Here is a 22,164-nt window from a genome sequence, read left to right as displayed (position 1 = left end):
CCAACCTCGTAGGTGTATTTCTCCCCTTGAACAAGTCTTCACAATCAAGCAGACACAGAAAGCGAAGCAACTGTTTTGGGCCAACATCCATACTGGCTATGAACAATTGATATGATGTTTGTAGACTGCGCACACGAGGTTTCATGAAAGGTCCCCTCTAGCCCGCTCTTACCGGCGTAGTAGGACATTGTGTCTTCACCGATATCACTCGTTCTGTTTGGTACCGGATCTCAAGCCATCACTACGTAGCCTTCATGCCTCGAAAACCAAGCTTTCACTCTTGACGGTACTCTCGTACGGGCACTTTTGGCCAGGGACGTACTCGTCCCTCATTATGCGTTTTCCAATGAACAGCTCCTCTCGGGTGAGCTCATGCTCCTTTCAAAAAGATTTGATCCCCCCACTTCAGCCTTCCAATTGAGGCCTGTTCTCACCAGCTCAATTAGGACGTGATGATTGCTCTTTCTATGGAGTTGAGAAACCGCAGCCCAATCACTGACTTTGATTGCATTTTTGTCCCGCAGTCTGACGGACCAGACTTTTCTATATCCAAAGGTGCAATCATCGCATATACTCATCTACAAACGAGGTTCAAAGAGTTGAGGATTTTGGCAGCTTGGATTCACGTTGCAGCTTAGGAAAGTCTCTGCTAACACATTCGTGTACCACTACCAGTACACGCCAGGGCAGTGATGGTGATACGAGGTACTGTAGCCATTGTGCCAGGACGCAATAATGGTATTTTGGGGGCATATCACAAATCCAGGTAGACTTGAATCATATTGTAATTGGAGCGCCCGAGACAGGCTGTTGTAAACGCCATTTCGAGTTCCGGGGCAGGGAAACGCGAGTCTGGCGGCGGGCACCAGATGCTGGTCTCTTTCTACAACGACGGCGGACTGGACCAGCCCTCGGTCCTGACAAGGCGGCCCCCTCAAGAAAAAGTAAAATAAGACAAGTAACCCACAGACAGTTGAATCGGTACTGTATGTGAAACTGCCGAGCTCTTACTTTTGACGTGGAGCCTAGTCTGGGCGAGGAGCTCAGCATATACCGAGCGAAAACTCAATCCGGGAAGTTTGAGCCCACCCTGTTCGGCACTTAAGGCGATCAGGCGCAGGGACAAGTTTAGCTGATGTAGCAGGTGGCAGCAGATGACGCACAATGAATTGTAATGATGAAATAACATGAAACTAATTGGATACGGGGGATAGTAAGCACGGGATGGTTGGTTCAACTCCACGTTTCAGACCCCGTAGCAATGCTCCTCCCGGATGATTTAAGCTCCCGGCAAAGGGCTACAAATACCTTGTGCCAGACAGTGAGTATCAAAGGCGCCAGTACTGAGTCTTTGACGCTTGCTACTTCTGCTCCGGATCCAAGATGGACTGTATGACTTTCTTGGGCCGACGGGGCTGTCGCTGTCACATGCGGATAGCGGGATGGGGGACCAGTTTGGCGCACACTCCATAGAGCGATTAGTGACCCGTCATGTCGAGTAATATTGCGGCTGCTGGCATTATATACGGGATACGGAGAGCTGATGCAAATGGTGCAAGTGGCTGCCTGAGACGGCTTTTCTGCCAAACATCGGAGCCATCGACTTCCAGGTTCCTGAAGACCTCAACACTTGGGAAGGTGCGCAGGCGAAAGTAGACCGACTCACACATGTACCCCGGTACTTGAGCACAAAGGAGACGGCGCGAATCATGTGTGCAAAACCAGCGACCATGGTTGGACGTGCAAAGTACCCGGTACTTGAATGTCTTGGCCCACGCGGGACGGAACTAATTGACTGCCCGGGCGTGTAGGCCCCAGTCAGCGGCGATGGCGCTTAGCCTGTTCGGTCGTCGCCACGCCTGAGCCGCGAAAAACTCAGCAAAGACCAGACCCAAAGGAGACACCAAAACAGACCACATACCAAAGCCGACGCCAGAAGAATCCCAACCTCCAAAACCTGGGACCATCTTGATTTTGGCCTGCCCAGTAGTCCCCCATCAACCAGGCCCCGACACGGCAACCTGCAGCACTCGTTCCTTTTCTATCAGACATAGGGGTCTATCCCAACTTCCTTGGTGCTTCCCAGCCCTAGCCGGAACCAGCATCCCCAGCGCCCGCCCCCCCAAAGGACCACAACCGGGGTCACTCGTTCACGCACCATTGACGTCTCATGCTCATGGCGCTGACTGTGCCTCGGGTAACTTTCTGTACATCGCATTTTTGCGCCCAAGTCTCTCTGCCTCCCCGACTTGCGTTATTATTAGCGGCATTCATTCACCTTGGAGGAACGGACGAAACCTAGCCCGGAAAGGGAGCTGCTTCCCCACGTCGTCATCAGCCCGTGTCTCAGTCACATTTGTTGCCAAAACACTCGACCTTGACTACATCGCCAATCTCGCCCCTTCCATCGACGCCTTCCTAGACCTTCCCCGAAGACCTTCCCCGGGCGGGTTGGAAGACCTTCCCCGGGCGGGTTGTTTACAGCCATCGACCATGGCCATGGCTACGCGGGGCTTCAGCGAGCCGCCGCCTCGTCCAGACGTTGGCGATACCCTGGTAGTTATCCGTACGTTGTCCTTCCCTTCCCTCCCTCGTGCTGCGCTTTGCGATGCAAACCGCCACACCCCCCTATTGATCGGCATTTCCCGCCCGTCCGTCCCATTGTTGGTGATGGTGGTGGACCAAAGCTGCAAAGGTCGACAAGCTCACATGCAGTGCTCTGCAAATAGATGATTTTACAGCCCGAAGCTCCGATGAGCTGAGCCTGTCCAAAGGCGACAGGGTCGAACTGATTGAGCGTGATGACGAGTTTGGTGATGGATGGTTTTTGGGCCGTAACCTCGTCAACGACAACACTGGCCTCTTCCCCGAAGGTTAGCGCCCTGCCCTCTTTTTGACTCTGGTCTGTATTCAGTGTTAATCTTGCGGCAGTATACACCCGTCCAGCACCAAGGCACGTACCTGGCTTGGCCCCCTCTCTGCCGCCGGCTTCCGCCCTGCAAGTCGACAATGATGCCGACGTGCTCGGTGTTGCCAATGCTCCGATAAATTCGACTCCAGTCCCAGAGCCAGTCCCAGAGCCAGTCCCGAGCCAGCCGCCTGCGAGCGTCGTGGAGTCGTCTACAACATCATTGCCCCTAAAAATCAAGTCCGAAACCTCGGCCTCTCCGAGCATAACCACGTCCAGCTCGCCTGCCCCGGAAACGCGTCGTACTCCGAACCAGAACCAGGACAGCCAGGTGCTAAACGATACGCTCAATGTCATCAATGAGCACATTACGCACTTGAGAGGCTCGCCAAGTAACGGAGGTCTACGAATACCGGTTGGAGTGAACGATTCTGGTAGCGAGTACAGCATGCCGCTGGACCACAGAATGTCATACGTTCAGGGCGAGGAGACAGATGAAGAGGAGGACCGCGAGCACAGTCGTTCCGAGGTGGAGTCGTGGACTGCAGACCAAGTTGCAGAGTATCTCTTCACCGTCGGTGTTGAAAAACAGCATTGCGAAGTATTCAGAGATCAAGAAATTACCGGTGAGGTGCTTTTGGGAATGGACCAGAGCTCCCTCTTCATCAAGGCTTTTGACTTGGGTTCAGTTGGAAGACGACTGAAGACTTGGCACAAGATCAAATCCCTTCAAGACGAGGCCAACAGCAACCAGACTAGGCGAACCACACGGACATGGGGCAGCGAAATCGGCTCAGACGATGGCAGAGGAGCGAGAAGCCGGACCAACACTGCCACAACCTCCATCTCAAATCGCATTTCGGCGCAACGATTGTCTTCTGGTCAGACAGCCAAGGCCAGCCCTACGACATTAAAGTCACCACTTTCGGCACACAGCTCTCACGACAGCCCAACCCGGCCTACCCACACCAAACGACCCTCGGCGGCCTCTGTTAGAGAACTTCACCAGTCACGCCGCCATTCTTCAACAGACTATCGGGCTCCGGCTCCACCAATGGCAGGAGTTGTCCCAGGAACGACGCCTCCTGCCTTGTCACCCAATGGAACAATGCTGAGTCCTGTAGCGCACAAGAAGCAAGCATCCTTTGACCGAAATTGGACGCTTGGAAACGCATTTGGACAGACGGCTGCGCGACCTCTTTCGTCCGCTGGAGTACATGACTCGCGAACCGGCTCAGACCCAGACCTTCAAGATTCGGCGGTGGATTTGGATCGGGGATACTTTTCTGGTACGGAGACGGATGGAAGACGGCGCAATGTCTTGAAGAAGCGAGATGGAACTACTCACTCCAGGCAGTCGAGCTATGCCGAGGAGCAGCGGGTTCGCAGTGCTACAGCCCTGTCTAGACACTCCAGGTTTGGCAGTGTCGATTCCTTTAGAGATGCTCCTCTGTCGCCAGCCGCTCAGAAATACTACGGGGTGCAGTCGACGGCGCATAGGAGAACAGCCTCGACAAACACAACGGACTCTATTCGTCCCATCCCCCCAGCCAAAGACAGTCCGCCTGCACCAATCGTTACCCGAATAGATACAGGATTGAACCCTACCCGATCGCCAGTGTCGCCAACCAATATGACGGGCAAGCCGGGATTCGGACCGGACTGGCTGTCCGCAGTTGTCAACAAGCCCATGAGCAAAGGCCGCCCAGGTATGCGCGCCATTTCAGACAAACTTACCAATAGATCGAAGGATATGACAACGCACGAACCTGGGCTCGACTCTCCTGGGCGGGCTACATCAAGCACGGCATCTGGGGAGCCCAGCCTTGACATTGAATCCCCCGCCACTGGCAAGAGCTTCAACTCTACACCAGCAAACAAGAGCAAGGGGAGAAAGAACAAGAAGGATACCAGCGCGTACACGCGGGGTCTCCTCAAAATCCCACCCTTGCAGGCTAAGGAAGGCGCCGACTACTATGGATGGATGAAGAAGAGGAGTTCCAACCTGATGACGACGTGGAAACCACGACTGTTTGTTCTGAAGGGCCGTCGTCTCGCATATTACTATTCGGAGGAGGATGACCAGGAGAAGGGTCTCATTGATATCTCTTTCCACCGTGTCCTGCCCGCAGACAACGAGCGGTTAACAGGATTGCACGCCACCATCACGGGCGCAGTTGGCGGTCCCAGCCTTCCGGCCGCGGGCAACGACTTTGACAAGGGTAACGAGTCAGTCTTCATCTTCAAGCTCATGCCGCCTCGAGCTGGCCTCTCGAGGGCAGTCAACTTCACCAAGACCACAGTGCACTATTTCGCCGTGCCCAACATCCAAGCAGGCCGTCTCTGGATGGCGGCGTTGATGAAGGCCACCATTGACAGAGACGACACGCAGCCCATCACAACAACGTACCAGCAAAAGACGATTTCGCTCACCAAAGCCAAGCAAATGCGGCACCGGCCCCCAGCCCTAATGAACCTGGAAGAAGCCGTCGAGGACGAGTCCAAGCCCGAAGGCACCAAACCCTCCAACAGCCTGGGCATCTTTGGTGAGTCCGACAGCGGCGTGTCGGGGATGGATAAACTCGCTGGCGTCTCTGTCAATGTCGAAGCCAACGCACCAACCGAAGTCGAAGCTCCGCCCCAGAGCGCATAGGCTGTGCTCTGTCGCAAGAGGAGGTAAAAACATTCTCTCATACTAGGTCTTGATAAAGCTACGACGGAATGGAAACGTCATCATGTACATTTTCTTTATTGTGTCTTTATCTTATTTTTTCGATTCTGGCCCCTTTTATTTTTTTTATCCTCCCTTTTAACTTTATATTTCACTAGATGGTATGAGCGTTATGGAATGTCACGGTAAAGAATTAATGATGAGGCTCGAAGGCGTATGGTACATGGCCAATTTACGTGGGTGCAATTTTTACTGCGACGAGCTTACATTTTGCTTCATCTCGAGGTCCATTCGACTCGTGCATTGTGAATGCTATGTGGTGTCCCGTCTGCTTGTCTGCATAGGGGTGTAAATTCAGTGGAGTTACCCTGGCCCTGCGGCCCTTCTGTCAAGGTCCTTCTGACTGCACTGGCTGGCGTAGAAAGGCACGTCTGCTGCCAGGGGTCGATGTCGGGCTGGGGCTAGTTTGGAATGCGAGGCCGGTCCTATTTCGAGCATGTGGCAGACCATTGAGTCCAGATGTCGGGGACCATGTAGATTCTAACTACAAGCATTTGACTGTCACGGCCCACGGCTGGGAATAGCTTTGTTGATAAACATGATTCAATCCAAGTACTCCATACCCTGTACCCTGTACCCGTGAGCATATAATATACCCACGGGTATGCGCAAACCAGACGTCCATGGTATACTAAACCGGCCGCAATCCAGCAACCACAACCGTCTGGTCACGACACATACCAGACTACCGCGCATCCAGGAGTCAAGGCAGCCCTACCCAGACACTAAGCACACAACACCACGGGACCAGCACACACGGTAAATACTATATTCAACTACGCCGCCACGCTACCAAGGCACAGATCAACATGCCCGCAAGGCCACAAGCCGACCCTGCAGACAAGGAAAATTACACAATTGGGGTCGTTGTCTCGTGTAAACAGTCATCGTGACCTTTTATTTCCCAACACCATGCTTTGAATTCCCAACGCCGTAAACAAGCCACAGGCGGCACTTGTTGGTTTCAACAAAAAAAGAAAAAAAGAAAAAGAAAAGAGAACCTTGCAAGTAGAATTCTACGCTTCCCTGATCTTCTGGTTCATGCCTATGAGAAGCTGGCGGATAGACGACATCAGATGCTGCTCCACGCCTTCGAGGTTGAGGCTCGATGCTGCTGCCGACTCGCCGTCACCGCTCGGGGGGACGATGCTTGCGTCAGCGAGGCCGAGGACGCGGTCGATGGCGGAAAGCGCCACTACCTCGGCGCGGGCTTCTCCCAGTCGATTCTTGATGGCCCTGATGGACACCTCTTTGAACCCGTTCAACGAGGTGAGCACCTTCGGATCGAGGATGGGCGGCCTTTCCGTTGATGTGGACCCTCCTGACGCCGGACTCTTCTTGTTGAAGCCATCAATCACTTGATGAATGCCCCTGATGCAGATGGCCTCCATCTTGTCGTTTTCCGTCGCTTCCTTCTTCAGACCAAGACACCGATTCAAGGCGGACATGACGATTGCCTCAGCCTTGGGGTTGCGCGCCTTCTTCAGGTTCTCGACAAGCCCATTCTTGAGTCCGACTACAGCCGCTAGGAGTCGAGGATCAATGACGGATCTTGGAGGCCCAGTGGTAGGCGGCGTTGCCGCTGGGCGACTACCTGGAGTGGGCGTTTGTTGAGGAGCCGCCGGGCTGGGTGCGGCTTTGCCACCAATGGCAGCCGCCGCAGCAGCTGGTGTAACTTGTCGGGGTAATTGCGCCGGCGCGGCTGCTACCGCACCGGGCTGTGCTCGACCTGGTTCCGTCTTGACTGGGGCGCTCGACGGGGGCGGAGGCGGTCTTGACGCATAAGGAGAACTATATGCTCCTGGCTGAGCACCACCAGGCTGTGCCCTCGCCGGCGCGGGCGGAGGTCCATATCCGGGCAACTGTGTTGGAGCAACTGCTTGTGCAGCCACTGGTGCTGGCAGGGTATTGGGCGGCCCGGGTTGGGCTGGTGCGGCTGGGTATGGTTGCATAGGGCGAGGTACCTGGCCAGGCTGAGCTGGGTATCCTGGGACCTGGTACCCTGGGGGCGCTTGGCCCGGAGGATAGCCAGTAGCGGTTCCCGGAGGCATATGCTGAGCGGCGTTGTAAGGATAGGAATAAGGTCCATATCCCTGAGCTGCCAGGACTCTATCGGGGGACGAGGCCTTGCGCTTCTTTCCTGCGTCCAGCTCAACGCCCGGGACCCGTGACCACAGGTTGGTTGTCTCATCCTTCTTGAATGCTTCGTTGCCAATAAGATTATGTCTGACGCTGCTCTCCCAGCCCTTTGTCTCTGTATGAAAGTAGAACCAGGGATATCTCTGACATATCCTCTTGTAAATCTGCTTCAAGGTCAGGCCATCCGGACCGGCGGCTGTTAGAGTCTCATCAATGAGGACACCGTAATTCTTGTTCGGCTTCTGGAGCTGCTCGTCTGTGTAGTCCTCAATCTTGAGCTCCAGGGGAGGCGACTTGGGTCGAGCCTTCTTCTCCTTCTTCTCCTTTGCTCTTCTCTCCGCATCTGAGCCTTCGCCGCACTCTTCCTTGGGTTTACGCGGTTTGTACTTGCGTTTCTCTGGACGTTCGCCACCATCTTCTGGCAAAGGGTGCTTCCTTGGTCGACCAACCTTGCGCTTGATTGGTGGCTCGACGGGAGGGGCTTGCGGAAGAGTCTTCTTTGCCATCTCCTGCTGCTGCTTCCTGAGTAGGCGTTGTTCTCGTTTCGACATGATGCCATTCTTAGGGCGGTCTTCCAGGCCCTCGCTTCTTGGGTATCTGTAGTAGTGCGAGATCGGGCTCCGCGGTCGACTCATTCTTCAGTTCAGAGTCATCTCCTGGCTCGACGCCGTCACCCTCTTCGCCTTCCTCGCCTTCCTCGCCTTCCTCGCCCTCTTCGCCATCGCCCTCATCTTCGCCTTCTTCCCCCTCAGACATTGCCGGAGGGCTAATCTCGACATCAGACAGTTCGTCGCTAGTATCCTGAACCTCCCCATTACCGTGTGATTGCTCAAAGTCAAAGCTCATTTCCTTTCCGCCATGAGACTGCCGTTTCTTAGGCACTGGCTCCTCCTCGACATACTCTTCTGCGCCAGTTCGTCCCTTCTCAACGCCATTGATGATGAACCGAAAGTCAACGTCCTTGATCTGCAGCCGGTCACCACATTTTAACACGACCTTGTCGCTCTTGTAGTGTACGTCTTCGCAAAAGAAGCCATTCTTGTGTAGAGGATGTGCCTCGAAAACACCCTCTTGCTGATTGTAAGCAATCTTGAGATGCTCCCTAGAAATAGCTTTGGTCTTGCCGGCAATGTTTGGGCCCGGGGAGTGAATGCCGATAAACGGAACGTGGTAAGGCGATGGCCGAAGGGAGCTTAGATCGACAGCCGCCGCACCAGGGGTATGTGACACATATTGGCGATTTGAGATGATGTTCTCCTGCGATTCCTCATTTTCCGGCTGTGAAGACCCGTTGGTGCTCGTTTTCCGTCGCTTGGGCGGCCGTCCACTCCCCTCACTATCAGACTCTGGACCCAGCATTCCACCTTCCTCACTGACATAGGATTTACTGAACTTGCTTCGGTCGTGGCGAATGGGTGATGGCGGCGGCAGACCTTTGCTTGCATTTTCCTTTACCCTGCGCTGGTGTTCGTCTGCCCGTTTCTCGTCACGCCGTGCTTGTTCCAAGGCTCGCTGGTCACGACCAATAATCACGGCATAGGTTGTCATCTGAAAGACACTGTCTGCGAATTCGATGCGGGCAAAGGACTCGAGACCCTTTTCTGCGTTGGCCTGGCGCAAAGCACTCGCTGCCCCAGTGCCGTTCATTTCGGCATCGAGAAGATTCGGAAGTGTGACCTGGGATGGCGTAACTGTGGGCGGCGGAGACAAGGCATTCTGGGCTCCAGACATGGACGCAAGAGCCATCATCATGTAGGCATGCTGGTCGAGATTCGCCATCTGTGCGGGAGTAAAGGGTGTAGAGGGAGGAAACTGTTCGCTAGTAGCAACACTGGCCACGTTTGGAGGAGGAGGAGGAGGAGGAGGAGGCTGCTGCTCCTGCTGCGGTTGAGGTTGAGGTTGAGGTTGAGGTTGAGATTCAGATCGAGGTTGCGGCTCTTGCTGCTGCGAAGACTCTGCTTGGATTTGAGCTTGGCCAGACATCTCAGTGTCCTCATCAGCATCCTTTGGAGCATCTGGCACAGGCCGGTCGAAGGTAGTGTTGCGAGGGTTTTTTATCGGGGTTTCCAAGGCAGGCCCGGGGGTGGTTTGTGGTGCAGTGGCGCTGGTCGCGTCACCATTGCGCTTCGGGGTTGAAGGCGACACGGGGTCCTTGGCCGGCTGCGCGGAATCGTCTGTGGTGGTGGCAGCAGTAGCAGTAGCTGCCTCCTGAGGAGTTGCCTCGTCGGCCGCGGGGATGACAGAAGTCGCAGTCGTTGTGGTTTCGCCGAGGGCATCAGGCGCGGTCACGATCGCAACTGCGGACATGGAAGCGGAAGCGTCCGTATCCAGCGGTTGCTCGGGGCCATTGCGGCCGTCGCTAGACGAAGTCATCGCTGCTCGACTGACAGCTCCTTCGCCTCGTTGAGAGGACCGGCGGTTGCGGTTGTGCAGAGCTGTATGCGATGACGGGGTTGGTCGCGGTGGTGGATGGTGTTGTTGATTGACGTCTCGGGCAAAATTAATCAACTGGAGGCGGTTGGCAGCGTGACCCAATGAACTCTCCGCAGCGGCTGTCTCTCCGTAGTAGTGGCATGTTTGGCAGCATGGCAGGAGCGGCCTTCCCTTCCTTCCTGTTCACCCACTAGGCGGGAAGGCGTGCTGTGATTGGGTGCTTGTTTGTCTCCTCACCAAGTCTGCCGTCCGTGACCCACCTTTTTGTTGCCTTGTGTGTTCTGAACTTGCGTGCGGTCTTGCTCCTGCCTGGTTGTTCATGATTGAATTGCGAGCATTGAAGGAAGGAGCCCAGAATCTGCCTGTTGTTCATCTCTGCTTCTCTTCATTATCCGGCACCGCGCATCAAGCGCACGTGCCGAAAAATAAAGTCACGGGCCCAGCTATTGTCAAGTACATACAAGGTCTGGTATACTCTGAACACACCCGTTTGTGTCGCCGTCGGTTCCGTCAGGTCGATGTCAAAGGCACCTTCCACCAACCACCAGGGAGATACAAAGATATCTATACCGCACGGCCGCGGCTACTCCTAGACCAGGGTTGACCGTCTTCTTAAAAAAAAAGGGGGGGCAATCCACGCCGGACGCCTTGTAAACACAAAAAGATGCTGAAACGCCGTCCAGTCGCCAAAGGAGTCGTCGACCTCGTCAATGACCCAAAAAGGGCCTTCATCAAGCCCACCTCAGTTCCTGATTCGCCGATCTACCCGTCTGCGCCGCCGAACATCGAGACCTCCCAGCCAATCCATTCTGCTTCCTCGCCAACGTCCTTTACCCAACCTCGCATCCCCAGCGCTTACTGTGACAATCGTGGTATAACCCAAACGGCCAATATGACTCCAAGCCGCATCACTAAGCGCCTTGTGAGTCGAGGAGATGCATCTTACCTGAAAGAATACGCGTAGATAAAGCGCTCATGCCCTCCCACCCCGTAAGAATTGATGAAGTGTTCAGCAAAACATGTTTTTTTTTCCTTTGTCATTGTCTTGTGCGTGTGATTCATACGGTCCTTAATATCGCGGGCACATCTTCTCTTTTTCGTCTTCTTTTCTTCGGCTGTGCCATCTATTGATTTAATCCAGCAACTTATTTCCGTGTACATTATCGACAACCCGTCAACATGCTCTGCTTTAAACGCGACTCGGAAGCCAAGCGCTTGCAGCGCCAACGCAGCAACACGATGCATTCCCGCTATGTCCAAATGCTCCTGGGAATGGACGACATACCCTTCTTGCACAACGCCCTCGCCGCCTTGTTCGTCTGGCTCCTCCTCGGCGGCTTCTTGTTCTTCCCGGGAACCTTTACCTCGATCCGAAAATCCGTCGAGAACAACCACTCCAACAGCTTAGAGAACCAAGCCGCCGGCATGATTGTCAAGTCCGTCAAGAACATCCCATTGTTGGTCATCGGTGCCATTGCGTGCGCAACATCCGTCGCCGGCATGGCCTTCCTCGCTTCCAAGCATTTGGATAACTATGTCTGGCTGCAGACCAAATTGCTCATTCCCGGCACTGCCAACTGTTTTGCCGGTCTTGTATCGACCATGGTGGGGGTCTATTCGCAGCAGAACGGGGTTTGGAGTCCGACGGCAAAGATTACCGCCATTGTGGAGGGTTCTTGTCTAGGCGTGGCCATTGGACTTTTTGTGCTTATTGAGAGGTTTTTGAGGAGGGTCAGAGAGGAACATTGGTCGCATTACGACTCTCCAAAGGCTTGAGTGCTTGGCCGGTCGTGATTAGCGAAGGGACATCTTTTCAAAATGATTGGGATGATGAAGGCGGGCGGAGGGTGTAACGCGCATCATGTGCAGAGCAAATAAATATGGGATGTAATGTGGCTAGACGTACAGAATCATGAACTGAGCAAAGGAGCTCTCTCTCCTCTAAGCAAACGGTTCCTATTCCTTTTGTTGAACCATTCTGATCCTTTATAAGCCCAGTGACACAGCATGCCAGCTACAAAGCCTACCGCATCATTCTTAAAAGCCAAAATGCCTGCTGTGGTCATTAACATGACGGTCCATCGCTCCAGTCGTTCTTCATCGCCCAAGTCTCGATGGATCCTGCCGACACGGCCAGCAAAAGAATCACTGGCTGCGTTCTCCCATAAATCGGGGGCTCCCTTGTTAAGCGAATGACCTACCTTGGCCAATTCTAACCCAGCGGCGAGCACCATGATCCCAAGAATGCTTTTTGGGTATGATTTCAGCAGATCAATCAGTGTCTCGCCAAAGACGAGTCCGAGAACCATTTTGACAATCCCCAGGAAGATGATGCTCGCACCGGATCGGGCACCGAATCGATATTGAGCCGCTAGACCACCCGCGCCATGACAAACGGGCATCGCCCCGAACCAAGTCCCCGTGAGATTCATACATGCCACGCTCATACCGACAGACGTCACCGATGGAGTAGGAAGGTCGGGCAATAAATCAGCCGCGAGGGCGGTGACGGCAATGACGGAGTTGAGAGTCGTTAGCGGAAGCTGTCCAATTGCCATCCAAAGGGCTGGGGCATCGCCGTGTGGACCAATCCATCTTGGCAGGATCAAATGGGGATGCCAGACATGGAACGAGGGCAGTCGATGATGAGTAGTGAGGACTGTAACTATGGCAAAGACGATGGCCAAGATGAAGAAGGCGAAGGCGTAGGGAAACCTGGGGAGGCGCTGGGTGACAATGAGGACAAGAAATGCGAATAATGCCCAGATTCTATTGTCCAGAACAGGATATATCCAGTGTAGTGGTTGGAGAAGCGAGGTACCGGCACCGATGATGAGAGACAAGCCGGCTCCTAGTTGGATGCCTTTGACAACGGGAATCGGAACAACGGATACGGCCCATCGCAGAAGACCTGTGACGCTCATGACCAGCACGGCAGCTCCCACCCACTGGCCTGCCGCGACTACAGCTTCCATTGGTGCATCTTCTCCACTGGAAATGGCTGCTGAAGCAATAGCCTGCAGTGGGGAGAAATTTTAGTCGTATTCACGTATGATGTGAAATTGTTGGTGGGTAGCGATAACTGTACCTTCATGGGTTGAACTGGTAGAGGGATGCCATACGCAACGCCAGTGATGATATTAAATGCCCCCGAAAACACCAGCGTCGAGCCCAAATGCACCGATCCTTGCACTGCCAAAGCAATCATGAGTGGCAAGAGAGTGCCGAGATCACCAAGGGATCCTGAGATCTCGGCTAGCGGCGCGCGTCGAAAGGTCGAGACATTGTGAGCGTTCACACGACGCAGATGGGCCAGCCACGACGCCATTCGAATGGCACGACGGGAGGCTCTCGCGGTTAAGTTCAACAAAGTTCAATACAAAGGACGGCACGCAGACAGCAAAAAGTATCAGTGCGTCGATGCAAAAATTCACTACGATTTCTGGTGTATTAAGGTGCTGCTTCTGCTACGTCACTTGCATTCTCCTCACCTTGTGACCGGTCGGCGCAAGACGAATGGCCGACGTACAGTGTGCTTTGTATGGCACTGTATATTTGTACTGTCGATGACTTGTGTCTTTTCGGCCGAGTGATGAATTGCGGTTTGTGAGTTCGAGTGGAATGGATGCCAAAAAATTTTCTCGTGGCTATCGTTTCTCATTGTTTGAAGGCGGGCTAAGTGAGCCAGTAATTAAATTTATTTAACCATCTCCATCGGAGAATGCACGTCGCCATTTTGGAGTTTTGACATGCTGTCGTCAGCCTAGCTGTCAAGTTTGATTGAATGTAAACTGCCATTGGGATTTGGAATGTAGGGAATTTATCGTCGTGGTGGGAGGGAACCTGGGCAGCGGCGCATGGTGACAATGACTGAATACTCCGTACACACTTGGCTGTTGCTTGAAGTTCGAATGCTGGGTTTGATTGATATATGCCGGCCGACAACGGTTGGACCTGCGAGGTTGCGGGTAATTATGAGGTCATTGCTAATGCGCCCCAAGGCTGGCAACTACTAGTTATCGGGAACTAAAATGGGCAAGAGCAAGGCACACACAAGTACCTTGGTACCTCAGAACTGAGACTGTCGGCCGGAGCGCGAAGTTGATGGCGACATCCAAACGCCGATGGTGTGTCCGAGCCTTCCACGATAATTACGCAGGGCCAAAGACCAAAACAAATCATGGACTTGGGGGCATGGGCCCGCGGACGAAACGGAGCCCCCCCAATTTTCTTTTCTGGCGTTTCTATGGATTCGGCCGTCCCGGGGCCACTCGGTGGAGCTCTGTTGAAAGCCATCACCAGGTTGTTTTGGCGAATTGGCGTTCTGGTCCGGAGAAGGAGAGCCAGCAGCAATAATGGCAGAACTTGCCTTCTCCGGAAGAAGCTTGGTCTTCTGGATCTTCCAGGCCGTGATAGCCGTGTCAGCCATGACAGCCATGCAGAGTTTTGCCGCCGACGCCGTCCACCACCACATCAGTCCAGGTCTCAACAGAGCCCGGCTCTTTCACGAAACGCGCAATGGGTAGTGTATGAGATCAGCTCAAGCCTTTGAGCATCCAGTGTTGTAGCCAGCCATGACCTCCACGGGGCTCTGTTTCACATGATGGCAGTTTGCAGTTGCGACATGACTTTGTTTGTTGAGTCGATGCCGAGGACTTGCCAGGCGTACTAGCTGGAGTGTTGCGCCGTCAATGAGCTTGGTTCGCAGGCTGTAGCCAAGAACGGAGTACGGGCAGAGTATTTTCTGGGGAACAGCCATCGAGGCTTGTCCCATGTCCTTTGTTTAATGCCTCTCTGCTCACGTTTCTAGGTTGATATTGCTATTCCCAGAGTCTCTTATGGCCAAACGAGCCAAGAAATCTCGAGCCAACTAGGCCATGCTCTGTACTCCGTAATGTTTGTGCATATCTTCATGTCCAAACACAATGCATGGTACTCGGTAAAGGCTGAGACATAGCGGCGCGTCTGTTCTCAACACCCATGGTACCCCTATGGGCACAAAGCAGTTACCGAGCACCCTCCTAACTTGAGCTCTTGGTTTGACTACAGAATACAGATAGCACCCGTGTCGCCTCATTCCAACTCACTCACGCGTTCATTACTCGGAGGGCCGATGACAGACATATTTATTGCACGACCGCCTTTTCCCCAGAGACGTGGTCATTTGCCACGTCCATATATATGAGCCCCAAAAACTTGAAAATCCTGGTTCGTCTCCCGACTCAACGGCGGCAACCCCCATGCTCGCCGTCTTCTCCGGTCGTGGTGGTGCGCGAGCCGCCACTGGTCGCTCAGAGTGGTTCTATTGACTGTCCTGCTGGGCAGACATAATCACGCAGCCCCATGATCCCCCCAGCCAATCTTCTCCTTCTGGATATCAAACTGGCCTAGTCCTTACCCAGGGAGCTAGAAGAGGAATCGTAGAAAAGCACTAGCTAGCGTCAAAACACCCGACGTTGGATGTGGTTCAAAATTCGCGCAGGCAAATCCCGTCGCCTGTCCCCAGCAGAGCCATGGATCCACCACATGGGAGCCACAAGTTATCGTCGTCGTCTGTACGGAGTAGCAAGAGGTCATTTTTTCCCTGAGCTCTTGTTTGGCCAGCCCACTGCCGTGTTCCGACCTGCCCATGATCAGGTACCTACTACCTAGGTACTTATTAGCAGAGGTGCTGCATGCCATGCAGAGCTACCAGGTATCTTGCGGCTGCCCTTGAGGCTCTTGTAATAAGTCCATTCGCACCGACCTTCAGTCGCTTCCCGGCCCGCTAGAGCGAATTTCGGAATTTGCTGCGGCGTTTTTTTCTTTAATGCCTGCGTCGTGCCCGTGACGTTTCCTTGCTCATGTCGAGAACTGGCAGAGGTGAATTCGGCTGTCTGGAACCCAACGGGCAGTCAGCGGACCCAATTGACTGCGGTTCATTCTTCTCCAAAGGGCTCCTTTTTGACCGACTGACTGAGCTCATGTTTGCCAAGCACGGCATTCTGCTCGGCGCATGCAAAATAGTACGTTGATCGTGGTAGGCCGGAGACCAGAGACTAGTTCGACTCGGGTATGCTGGACAAGTTTCCAGTTCCAGTGTTGCCCAGAATGCCCGGCCCCCGGTTGGCCCGTGACGTGCATCCCCACTTTTCCCACGGACTCTAGTGCCTCAAGACCGATCAACAAAATCATGGCCCAGTCCACCCGCGCGACTCGAGCTAATTCTTTCTTCCACCTCCATCCTCTCTCACGGCCAGTACAGGTGAGTAAATGAATCACAAGAATGAGCCAGCTGCTGGCGCCAATGGTCCGTCGATTGTCTCTGGGCCGTGCATCATTGATTGTTTTTGGACGTTGTTGCTGTGCCTCTGGACCTCGTGTGGCTGGCTGTAGCCGTCACGTTCGAGCTGCTGCACCTGCCGACACAGCCGATGCGATCGGAGGAGCTTGGATGCTCCAAAGCACCAGAATTCCAAATTGGCCGCCCTGCCGCATCCAACAATCACCCTCAAGAGAGACGCCATCGCACAGTCCAGTTGCGCATCGCCAAATACAATCAATTGATTTCACCGCTCATCGACGTTTCGAAAGACGGGCCCCCCTCCGGGCTCCCAGCCGGCTCAATTGGTGGTCCCCGAATATTTTTCTGCGCTGTTTACTAACGTTTACTTTGTCGCCTAGTAGAGCAACACTCGTCGCCTCTCCACTCCATCTCCCGAAACAACATAATGGCTGCCATTGACACTTCTCTCATCGCCCGCGAGGCTACAAGCATGCTCGTCAAGCGTAAGAACTGGGCTGCCAGAAATCCTGGTGTCATGGTGGTGTTTTGCATTGTCTTTGTCGGTATGCATCCCTTCCCCCGATTCGACCCGAATTAAAGGGCAATGGTCATGGCAAGCCCAAGAAACGCGCCCTCTCCGACTTGCTAACACAAACATGATCTAGTTGCCGTCGGTCTCATTGCTCTCTGGATCGCCAAACTCATCTCCCGACGTAGGGAGGCCAAGGAGCGCGCCGCGGCTAAGTACTAAGCGTCACCCTTTTCTGGCGGGTGATGGCTAGCTGGGGCGTGGATGGGGAGCGAGAAGGATCGGAAGTGACAAGCTGGCCGCGGGAGAAGAGGAACAAGTACACACACACAAAAAAAAAGCAAGGGATTGCAGTGACGAGTTTCGGATACTTTTGACAACAGCGTCGTCCTGCTCAACCTGACCCTTTTCTTCCCTGGCGCCAATCTGCGAACGACTTGCAGCCGACCACTTGAATTTTTTTTCAACGTTTATCGAGTGCAATTACCTGGACACGGGTGTATCGGTTAATGTACATAATGCATCATGTGTGGTCGGGACGGCAGAGATGGATTACGAAACCCGGGGCAAAGGAGGCTTGTTGTGCTCGGGTGCCCGTGGCCAGGCTTTGCTGTATTCTATATTCTAATACTGATACCTCTACAAAGTAACTTGCTCGAGCCGTCGTGAGTATTGTCCGTCAGAAACAGCCCCCATTCTAGCTGCTTGTTCGATCCCACGCCAGTGCTCACCATCTATTCACATTGTTCCCCTCTTGACCAAAAATCCTCCCCTTCCTCCTGCCAGAGCCTCACAATCCCTCTCTGGCCAGCATGTCCGCAATGTCCAGATAAAACGCCACGGCATTGAACCTCCTCCTCATCCCCATCCACCCCCTCACCATCCACCGCAGCCTGTTCGACCAATTGATCAAGTCGAGGTGATTGACGCCCACCAACGTCCCCTGGTAGGCGCCCCAGCGCGCGCTCTGGACGCTCACCAGCCCGTCGTTGGCGCCCTCGGCCTCGCCAACAATCCTCCCCGGGACGCGGAACGGGCTCAGCAGCGGCGCGGGGCCCGCCACTGCCCCGTACGAGAAGTACCTGACGGCCGGGTCGTCGGGGGCGGCCGGGTTGAACTCGTCCCGCATGTACGACGTGGTGAGCTGCGCAAAGGCGCGCGTCTCCAGGCCCGCGCGCTCGAGCACCCGGTACGCGCGCGGGAGGTACAAGAGTCCCGCCTCGGCGCGCAGCACGTAGTCGGCAAACGGCGAGCCGCGGTGCGGGCTGGATATCGTGGTCAGGGAGGCGACCCTGACGGGGATACCGCTCTGCTTGAGGGTGCGCGCAATCATCCAGCGCGCGTCGAGGCCGCCCATGCTGTGGGCGACGACGTTGACGCCCGCGGCGGCGTCGACGCCGGACCGCGCAATCTCATCCGCGAGCCTGGCGGCCCTGTCGGCGATGGAGCTCGACGGCGGGACGGAGGTGGCGACGACGGTTGCGCCCTGCGCCGTGAGCGCCTCGCGGATGCCGTGCCAGTAGTGGATGCGCGGGAAGGGAGGCACGTGCAGCTCTGAGAAGCCGAGGAGGCCGTGAGCCAGCACGATGGGGTATTTGGGCGTTGCTAGAGGGGGGAGGTGTCAGCCTTTTTTTTGCTGCGGATGAGGAGATAGGAACGGGGAGGATAGGACGGACCGTAGTGTTGGCGGATGGCGGCGTAGTCGTCCTCGATTTGTCGGCCTATGTCGCGGATGCGAGGGTCTCGCGCGCGCGGGAGGCGGGGGCTGCATGAGAATGGGCGACGGATGGGACGCGTGCCGAGGAAGGCGAGCGATGCGCTTCGCTGGGCGCATTTGCTCATCTCGGCATTGCGAGTTTGGGGTTTCGGATGCTTGGGAACGGTGGTTGTGAGCTGAGTGCTGGAGTGGGTTGGTTTTGACGAAGGGGGCTGACGTCATCGGATGGAGCTTGGTTGTGGTGAATGGTTTGTTTGTGCACATGCCGTGATGCGACTGATTATGGGATTTTGTTGACTACAATGACGCAAGTTGCATAATGCTGATTGAATTATGGATTCATATTATACGCTGCTGCTATGACACAGTGTCTTATTCATGTAACAACCTGACCGTCTATTATGAGGCTGCCCCGCCTGTGCTTGAACCAAGAAAACCCACCCCCCAAACTCCCGTTGCAAAATCCTTTGATGCCGTCGTTATCACATAATGTGCACCCTCGTCATCTCTTCTCCGCAGGCATTTGACTCGGTGCGTTCTCGTTGGTAACGCCACTGTATGCTGGCCGGGGCTGCATTCCGTCAAATGGTCCTGACAAGTTCTCGGCTATTGCCTCGTCATAGCTTGGCGGTGCGTCGTCGTATGGCGGCACTGTTTGCCCAGGCAGTAGCTGAGGAGGGTACAATGGATCTTGAGGTGGCCGCTGTGGCATTTGTGGTCTCGGCGCTTGGGGCTGGTTTGGATTCGGCATCTGGTTCTGCGTGTGCGGCGGACCAACCGGTGAGCTGGGTGCCGAACTGCCCGGTCTTGGTGGCAGTCGCGGGGGGATATTGAGCGTCGCCCGGCCAGGTCGAGTGTTTCTAGCGGCCCTGACAAGCTCGGGCGGTGGTGTTATGCCCGAGAAGACTTCTGCCGCTGCAAAGTGCAAAGGGAGGAATATTGTTTGAGGGGCGTTGTTGATGAAGTTGGACTTGGCCTTGCCCCAGCATAGTCCCAGCTTTATTTCCACTTCATATCTTCGGGATAAGTTGCAGGTGACAAACGACGGCGCAACGGTATTGGGGAGTGGCCTGTCTTTCCACAAAGTATCGGGCACGACGACTTCGGACCCGACTTCTGCGTCTGGCCCAGAGGTCAAGGGTACGTGGAGATCAGTGCTGGAGACGACAACCCAGCGGTTGATCTTTTTGTTGTAGATGTTGTATGTCCGTACTTCGGTAATGCCAATGAGGTCCATCTGGAACGAGATTAGGTTGACTTGTTCTGGACAATTGGCCAGCTTTTTGGCGATTAGCCGCAGAGGAATGGGTTGGTTGCATGTAAGAATCGAGGGGTGCGGAAGTCGAGCCGACATCTCGATGGATGGCGCCGGCGCCGTGTTTGGTGAGTCGACACCGGAACCATTGTTGTTCGAGATGTCGTTGCTGCTCTTGTCTCCCTTCTTTGCGAAGAAGGAATTCTTCTTTTTGCTTTGCGGACCGGGCGATCGTGGCCGAAAGGTAAACGGACGACGGGCAAACGCTTCCTGGCCAGTTGGTGCTGGCCTGGGAGGCTCGATAGGGAGAAACTTGTATCCGATTTGGTATCTCCAGTTCTCCTTGAGAAATCCGGGCCGTTGGACCGTGACTTTTATATAGTAGCGCACTTCGGCTTCCATGGGATACCCCGTCAAGGATGGCGGGAGGGTCCGCGTAACATGCTGAAGGTGCAACTGTTTTGTGCCATCCATAACTCGAACTCCACCCATGCCAAATAGCCCGCCCCCGGATCCAAAGCCGCCCACGCCTGCGAGGCCGCCAATCTTGGACATGGCCATGGGGTCGCTGCAGGCGTTGTTGATGGGTAGCTTGAACTTGAAGGGGAACTCGTGTTCTCCCGGCTGCAGCGGGAAGGCGCCATATGGGTTCGAAGAACTTGAGTGGTATTCGTCGGGGAAAACCTGCTGGACCTTGTATAAAATCTTGTGGTTCTCACTCACGATGCTGCCGGGAGGACCAGGCAGCGGACCTGTCGGTCTGGGGCCAGTCTCTTCATAAGGATTCGGGACTTGTAGAGCAGTGACGGACTCTCCTTCTAGCTTTACAACTATACTGCCGACTTGCTCGGAGCGATTGAGCCCGAGGATGATGCGTCCCGTCACATGGTCGAGGTTTGTGAAGAACTCGGGCTGGTTGTCGAGAGCTATGCGGATGGACATTATAGATGACGGCGCACAAACACCATCAGGTGGCGGCGCAAAAGGCTTCTTGTAGCAGTGATGAGGCGAGAGGAGGATGAATAGAATGGAATAAATTTTGCCGATGCTATCCCGTCATGTAGACATGCTCTCGTTTGCCTCGCGCCTGAAGCTCGTTGTCGGCCGTGTGACGTGACTGGCGACTGCGGGATAAAAAGCGGATGGTTCGGCTGCGCAGAGCAGCCAAGCTTTACGGAGTAGCCAGGTCCCCAAATAGAGGCGGCAGCGGGCTGTGGGTGTTTCTGGCGGAAATACAGAGGCGCGGAGCAGAAGAGTTCCAAAGCTGTTGCGCAGAGCTTCGGACGACGAGAGGCGGCGTGGTCGTCGTCGATGTTGACGTCGTTGGGCTAAGCCTCAGCCAAGCCTCATCGAAGTGTCGAGTGGCCGGGTTGTGTGGCCTGGTTGTAGCCTGTGGTGGGCTCTGGGGCCGCGCGTTGAGCTCATTGGTGGCCAATGGCTGTTGCCGGTTCTGTTGCCGTTTGCAGTCGAGCAACGCCATGTTTGCTGGCTCGAGAGTGGCATGCGAGCTTGTGTTTCGCGGACATTTACAAAAATATTGTCGGGATGGACGGACAAAGAAGCCAAGGCTGTAGGTTTAGCCCAGTTTCATCAGAACGGTCTTGCCAACTGGACCAGGGTAAAAGAGAGTCTGGTGCTCGGCACTCGGCACTCGGCACTTGGTACATGCCCAGCTAGCTTGGTTACTCCGTACTTAGGTACTCGGTAGTTTTTAGATGGCTCAGAGGATAGGCGGCCTGGGCCGTTTTCTTTTCTTTTCTTTTTTTATTGTTCACTGCCTGAGTGTGCTTGGTGGCACGAATCTCAGAGCGACCGACTCCGTACATGTGTAGTTTGATTGTTAATTTAAAGAATCAAGCTGCACCAAGCACACCTAGACGCTTACTAAACAGCAACACAAGGAGGTACCAGGCACCTGGTGTGGCAGTGCAAGGCCTTCATGCTGCAGACCAAAGCCGACTTGCTCTTTCCTTCAAAAACAAAGCATCATTTCTGGCGTGATGCTGAGACAAGGCGCAGGAGCCGTTGTTCCGTGGGCAACTGTCATAAATCTTACGCCTCCGCACATGCAGCACAAGCCGTGCGACTCGTCAGGCCCCGAGATAAAGTCTGGAACAAACCATGACTTTTTCATTGCCAATCTGTCTGTCCTAGATGCTGTGGGCCGCGCATTGTGATCTGCACATG

The 22,164-nt window shown here is 54.6% G+C and overlaps 11 protein-coding genes across 12 annotated transcripts; 4 read left to right on the top strand and 7 right to left on the bottom strand.

The window, feature by feature from the left end:
* The first annotated feature begins 1,931 nt into the window (after positions 1–1,931).
* Positions 1,932–6,998, top strand: J3458_002726 (uncharacterized protein). 2 transcript variants are annotated; one of them, XM_066117339.1, is made up of 3 exons: positions 1,932–2,566; positions 2,730–2,873; positions 2,932–6,352. In XM_066117339.1, the coding sequence occupies exons 1-3, from the start codon at positions 2,494–2,496 to the stop codon at positions 5,559–5,561; spliced, it is 2,847 nt and encodes a 948-aa protein (XP_065977123.1). In that variant the 5' UTR covers positions 1,932–2,493; the 3' UTR covers positions 5,562–6,352. The 2 variants fall into 2 exon arrangements, with proteins under 2 accessions (XP_065977123.1, XP_065977124.1); XM_066117340.1 differs by having other exon boundaries at positions 1,932–2,873; positions 2,932–6,998.
* On the bottom strand, positions 6,398–8,354 carry J3458_002725 (uncharacterized protein). The gene has a single exon (XM_066117338.1). The coding sequence runs from the start codon at positions 8,327–8,329 to the stop codon at positions 6,656–6,658; it is 1,674 nt and encodes a 557-aa protein (XP_065977122.1). The 5' UTR covers positions 8,330–8,354; the 3' UTR covers positions 6,398–6,655.
* Positions 8,340–10,085, bottom strand: J3458_002724 (uncharacterized protein; the record flags this gene model as incomplete). The annotated part of the gene is made up of 1 exon (XM_066117337.1): positions 8,340–10,085. One exon carries the CDS (start codon positions 10,083–10,085, stop codon positions 8,340–8,342), a length of 1,746 nt encoding a protein of 581 aa, XP_065977121.1.
* Positions 10,086–10,875: 790 nt separating this feature from the next.
* On the top strand, positions 10,876–11,175 carry J3458_002723 (uncharacterized protein; the record flags this gene model as incomplete). Its single annotated transcript, XM_066117336.1, has 1 exon — positions 10,876–11,175. The coding sequence occupies one exon, from the start codon at positions 10,876–10,878 to the stop codon at positions 11,173–11,175; it is 300 nt and encodes a 99-aa protein (XP_065977120.1).
* Positions 11,176–11,390: 215 nt separating this feature from the next.
* Positions 11,391–11,987, top strand: J3458_002722 (uncharacterized protein; the record flags this gene model as incomplete). The annotated part of the gene is made up of 1 exon (XM_007815056.1): positions 11,391–11,987. The coding sequence occupies one exon, from the start codon at positions 11,391–11,393 to the stop codon at positions 11,985–11,987; it is 597 nt and encodes a 198-aa protein (XP_007813247.1).
* Positions 11,988–12,121: 134 nt separating this feature from the next.
* J3458_002721 (uncharacterized protein) lies at positions 12,122–13,539 on the bottom strand (the record flags this gene model as incomplete). The annotated part of the gene is made up of 2 exons (XM_007815057.2): positions 12,122–13,228; positions 13,300–13,539. 2 exons carry the CDS (start codon positions 13,537–13,539, stop codon positions 12,122–12,124), a joined length of 1,347 nt encoding a protein of 448 aa, XP_007813248.1.
* A 1,551-nt stretch (positions 13,540–15,090) lies between these two features.
* On the bottom strand, positions 15,091–16,428 carry J3458_002720 (uncharacterized protein). Its single transcript, XM_066117335.1, has 3 exons — positions 16,168–16,428; positions 15,958–16,087; positions 15,091–15,859 (listed from the first exon to the last, which is right to left on the bottom strand). Exons 1-3 carry the CDS (start codon positions 16,192–16,194, stop codon positions 15,618–15,620), a joined length of 399 nt encoding a protein of 132 aa, XP_065977119.1. The 5' UTR covers positions 16,195–16,428; the 3' UTR covers positions 15,091–15,617.
* A 493-nt stretch (positions 16,429–16,921) lies between these two features.
* Positions 16,922–17,227, top strand: J3458_002719 (uncharacterized protein; the record flags this gene model as incomplete). The annotated part of the gene is made up of 2 exons (XM_066117334.1): positions 16,922–17,039; positions 17,142–17,227. 2 exons carry the CDS (start codon positions 16,922–16,924, stop codon positions 17,225–17,227), a joined length of 204 nt encoding a protein of 67 aa, XP_065977118.1.
* Positions 17,228–17,588: 361 nt separating this feature from the next.
* On the bottom strand, positions 17,589–19,117 carry TGL2_2 (lipase 2). Its single transcript, XM_066117333.1, has 2 exons — positions 18,682–19,117; positions 17,589–18,610 (listed from the first exon to the last, which is right to left on the bottom strand). The coding sequence occupies exons 1-2, from the start codon at positions 18,845–18,847 to the stop codon at positions 17,796–17,798; spliced, it is 981 nt and encodes a 326-aa protein (XP_065977117.1). The 5' UTR covers positions 18,848–19,117; the 3' UTR covers positions 17,589–17,795.
* Positions 19,118–19,224: 107 nt separating this feature from the next.
* On the bottom strand, positions 19,225–20,919 carry J3458_002717 (uncharacterized protein; the record flags this gene model as incomplete). Its single annotated transcript, XM_007815060.2, has 1 exon — positions 19,225–20,919. The coding sequence occupies one exon, from the start codon at positions 20,917–20,919 to the stop codon at positions 19,225–19,227; it is 1,695 nt and encodes a 564-aa protein (XP_007813251.1).
* Positions 20,920–21,148: 229 nt separating this feature from the next.
* Positions 21,149–21,457, bottom strand: J3458_002716 (uncharacterized protein; the record flags this gene model as incomplete). The annotated part of the gene is made up of 1 exon (XM_066117332.1): positions 21,149–21,457. The coding sequence occupies one exon, from the start codon at positions 21,455–21,457 to the stop codon at positions 21,149–21,151; it is 309 nt and encodes a 102-aa protein (XP_065977116.1).
* Positions 21,458–22,164: the final 707 nt, after the last annotated feature.

Source organism: Metarhizium acridum (genome assembly GCF_019434415.1).
Source record: "Metarhizium acridum strain ARSEF 324 chromosome Unknown scaffold_13, whole genome shotgun sequence".
NCBI classification, from domain to species: Eukaryota; Fungi; Ascomycota; class Sordariomycetes; order Hypocreales; family Clavicipitaceae; genus Metarhizium; species Metarhizium acridum.
Note: the sequence above shows the minus strand (reverse complement) of the source record. Positions and strands in the feature narration are given on the sequence as shown.

What these genes read in the sequence shown, in the direction of transcription:
- J3458_002726 (XM_066117339.1), top strand. Translation starts at nt 2,494, where the DNA reads ATGGCCATGGCTACGCGGGGCTTCAGCGAGCCGCCGCCTCGTCCAGAC. An exon ending in CGATACCCTGGTAGTTATCC is followed by an intron (nt 2,567 to 2,729) that starts GTACGTTGTCCT and finishes CTCTGCAAATAG; the next exon opens with ATGATTTTACAGCCCGAAGC. An exon ending in CACTGGCCTCTTCCCCGAAG is followed by an intron (nt 2,874 to 2,931) that starts GTTAGCGCCCTG and finishes ATCTTGCGGCAG; the next exon opens with TATACACCCGTCCAGCACCA.
- J3458_002725 (XM_066117338.1), bottom strand. Translation starts at nt 8,329, where the DNA reads ATGTCGAAACGAGAACAACGCCTACTCAGGAAGCAGCAGCAGGAGATG.
- J3458_002720 (XM_066117335.1), bottom strand. Translation starts at nt 16,194, where the DNA reads ATGCCGTGCTTGGCAAACATGAGCTCA. An exon ending in GCTTGGCAAACATGAGCTCA is followed by an intron (nt 16,088 to 16,167) that starts GTCAGTCGGTCA and finishes GTTGGGTTCCAG; the next exon opens with ACAGCCGAATTCACCTCTGC. An exon ending in GGGCCGGGAAGCGACTGAAG is followed by an intron (nt 15,860 to 15,957) that starts GTCGGTGCGAAT and finishes ATAAGTACCTAG; the next exon opens with GTAGTAGGTACCTGATCATG.
- TGL2_2 (XM_066117333.1), bottom strand. Translation starts at nt 18,847, where the DNA reads ATGAGCAAATGCGCCCAGCGAAGCGCATCGCTCGCCTTCCTCGGCACG. An exon ending in CGCCATCCGCCAACACTACG is followed by an intron (nt 18,611 to 18,681) that starts GTCCGTCCTATC and finishes TCCCCCCTCTAG; the next exon opens with CAACGCCCAAATACCCCATC.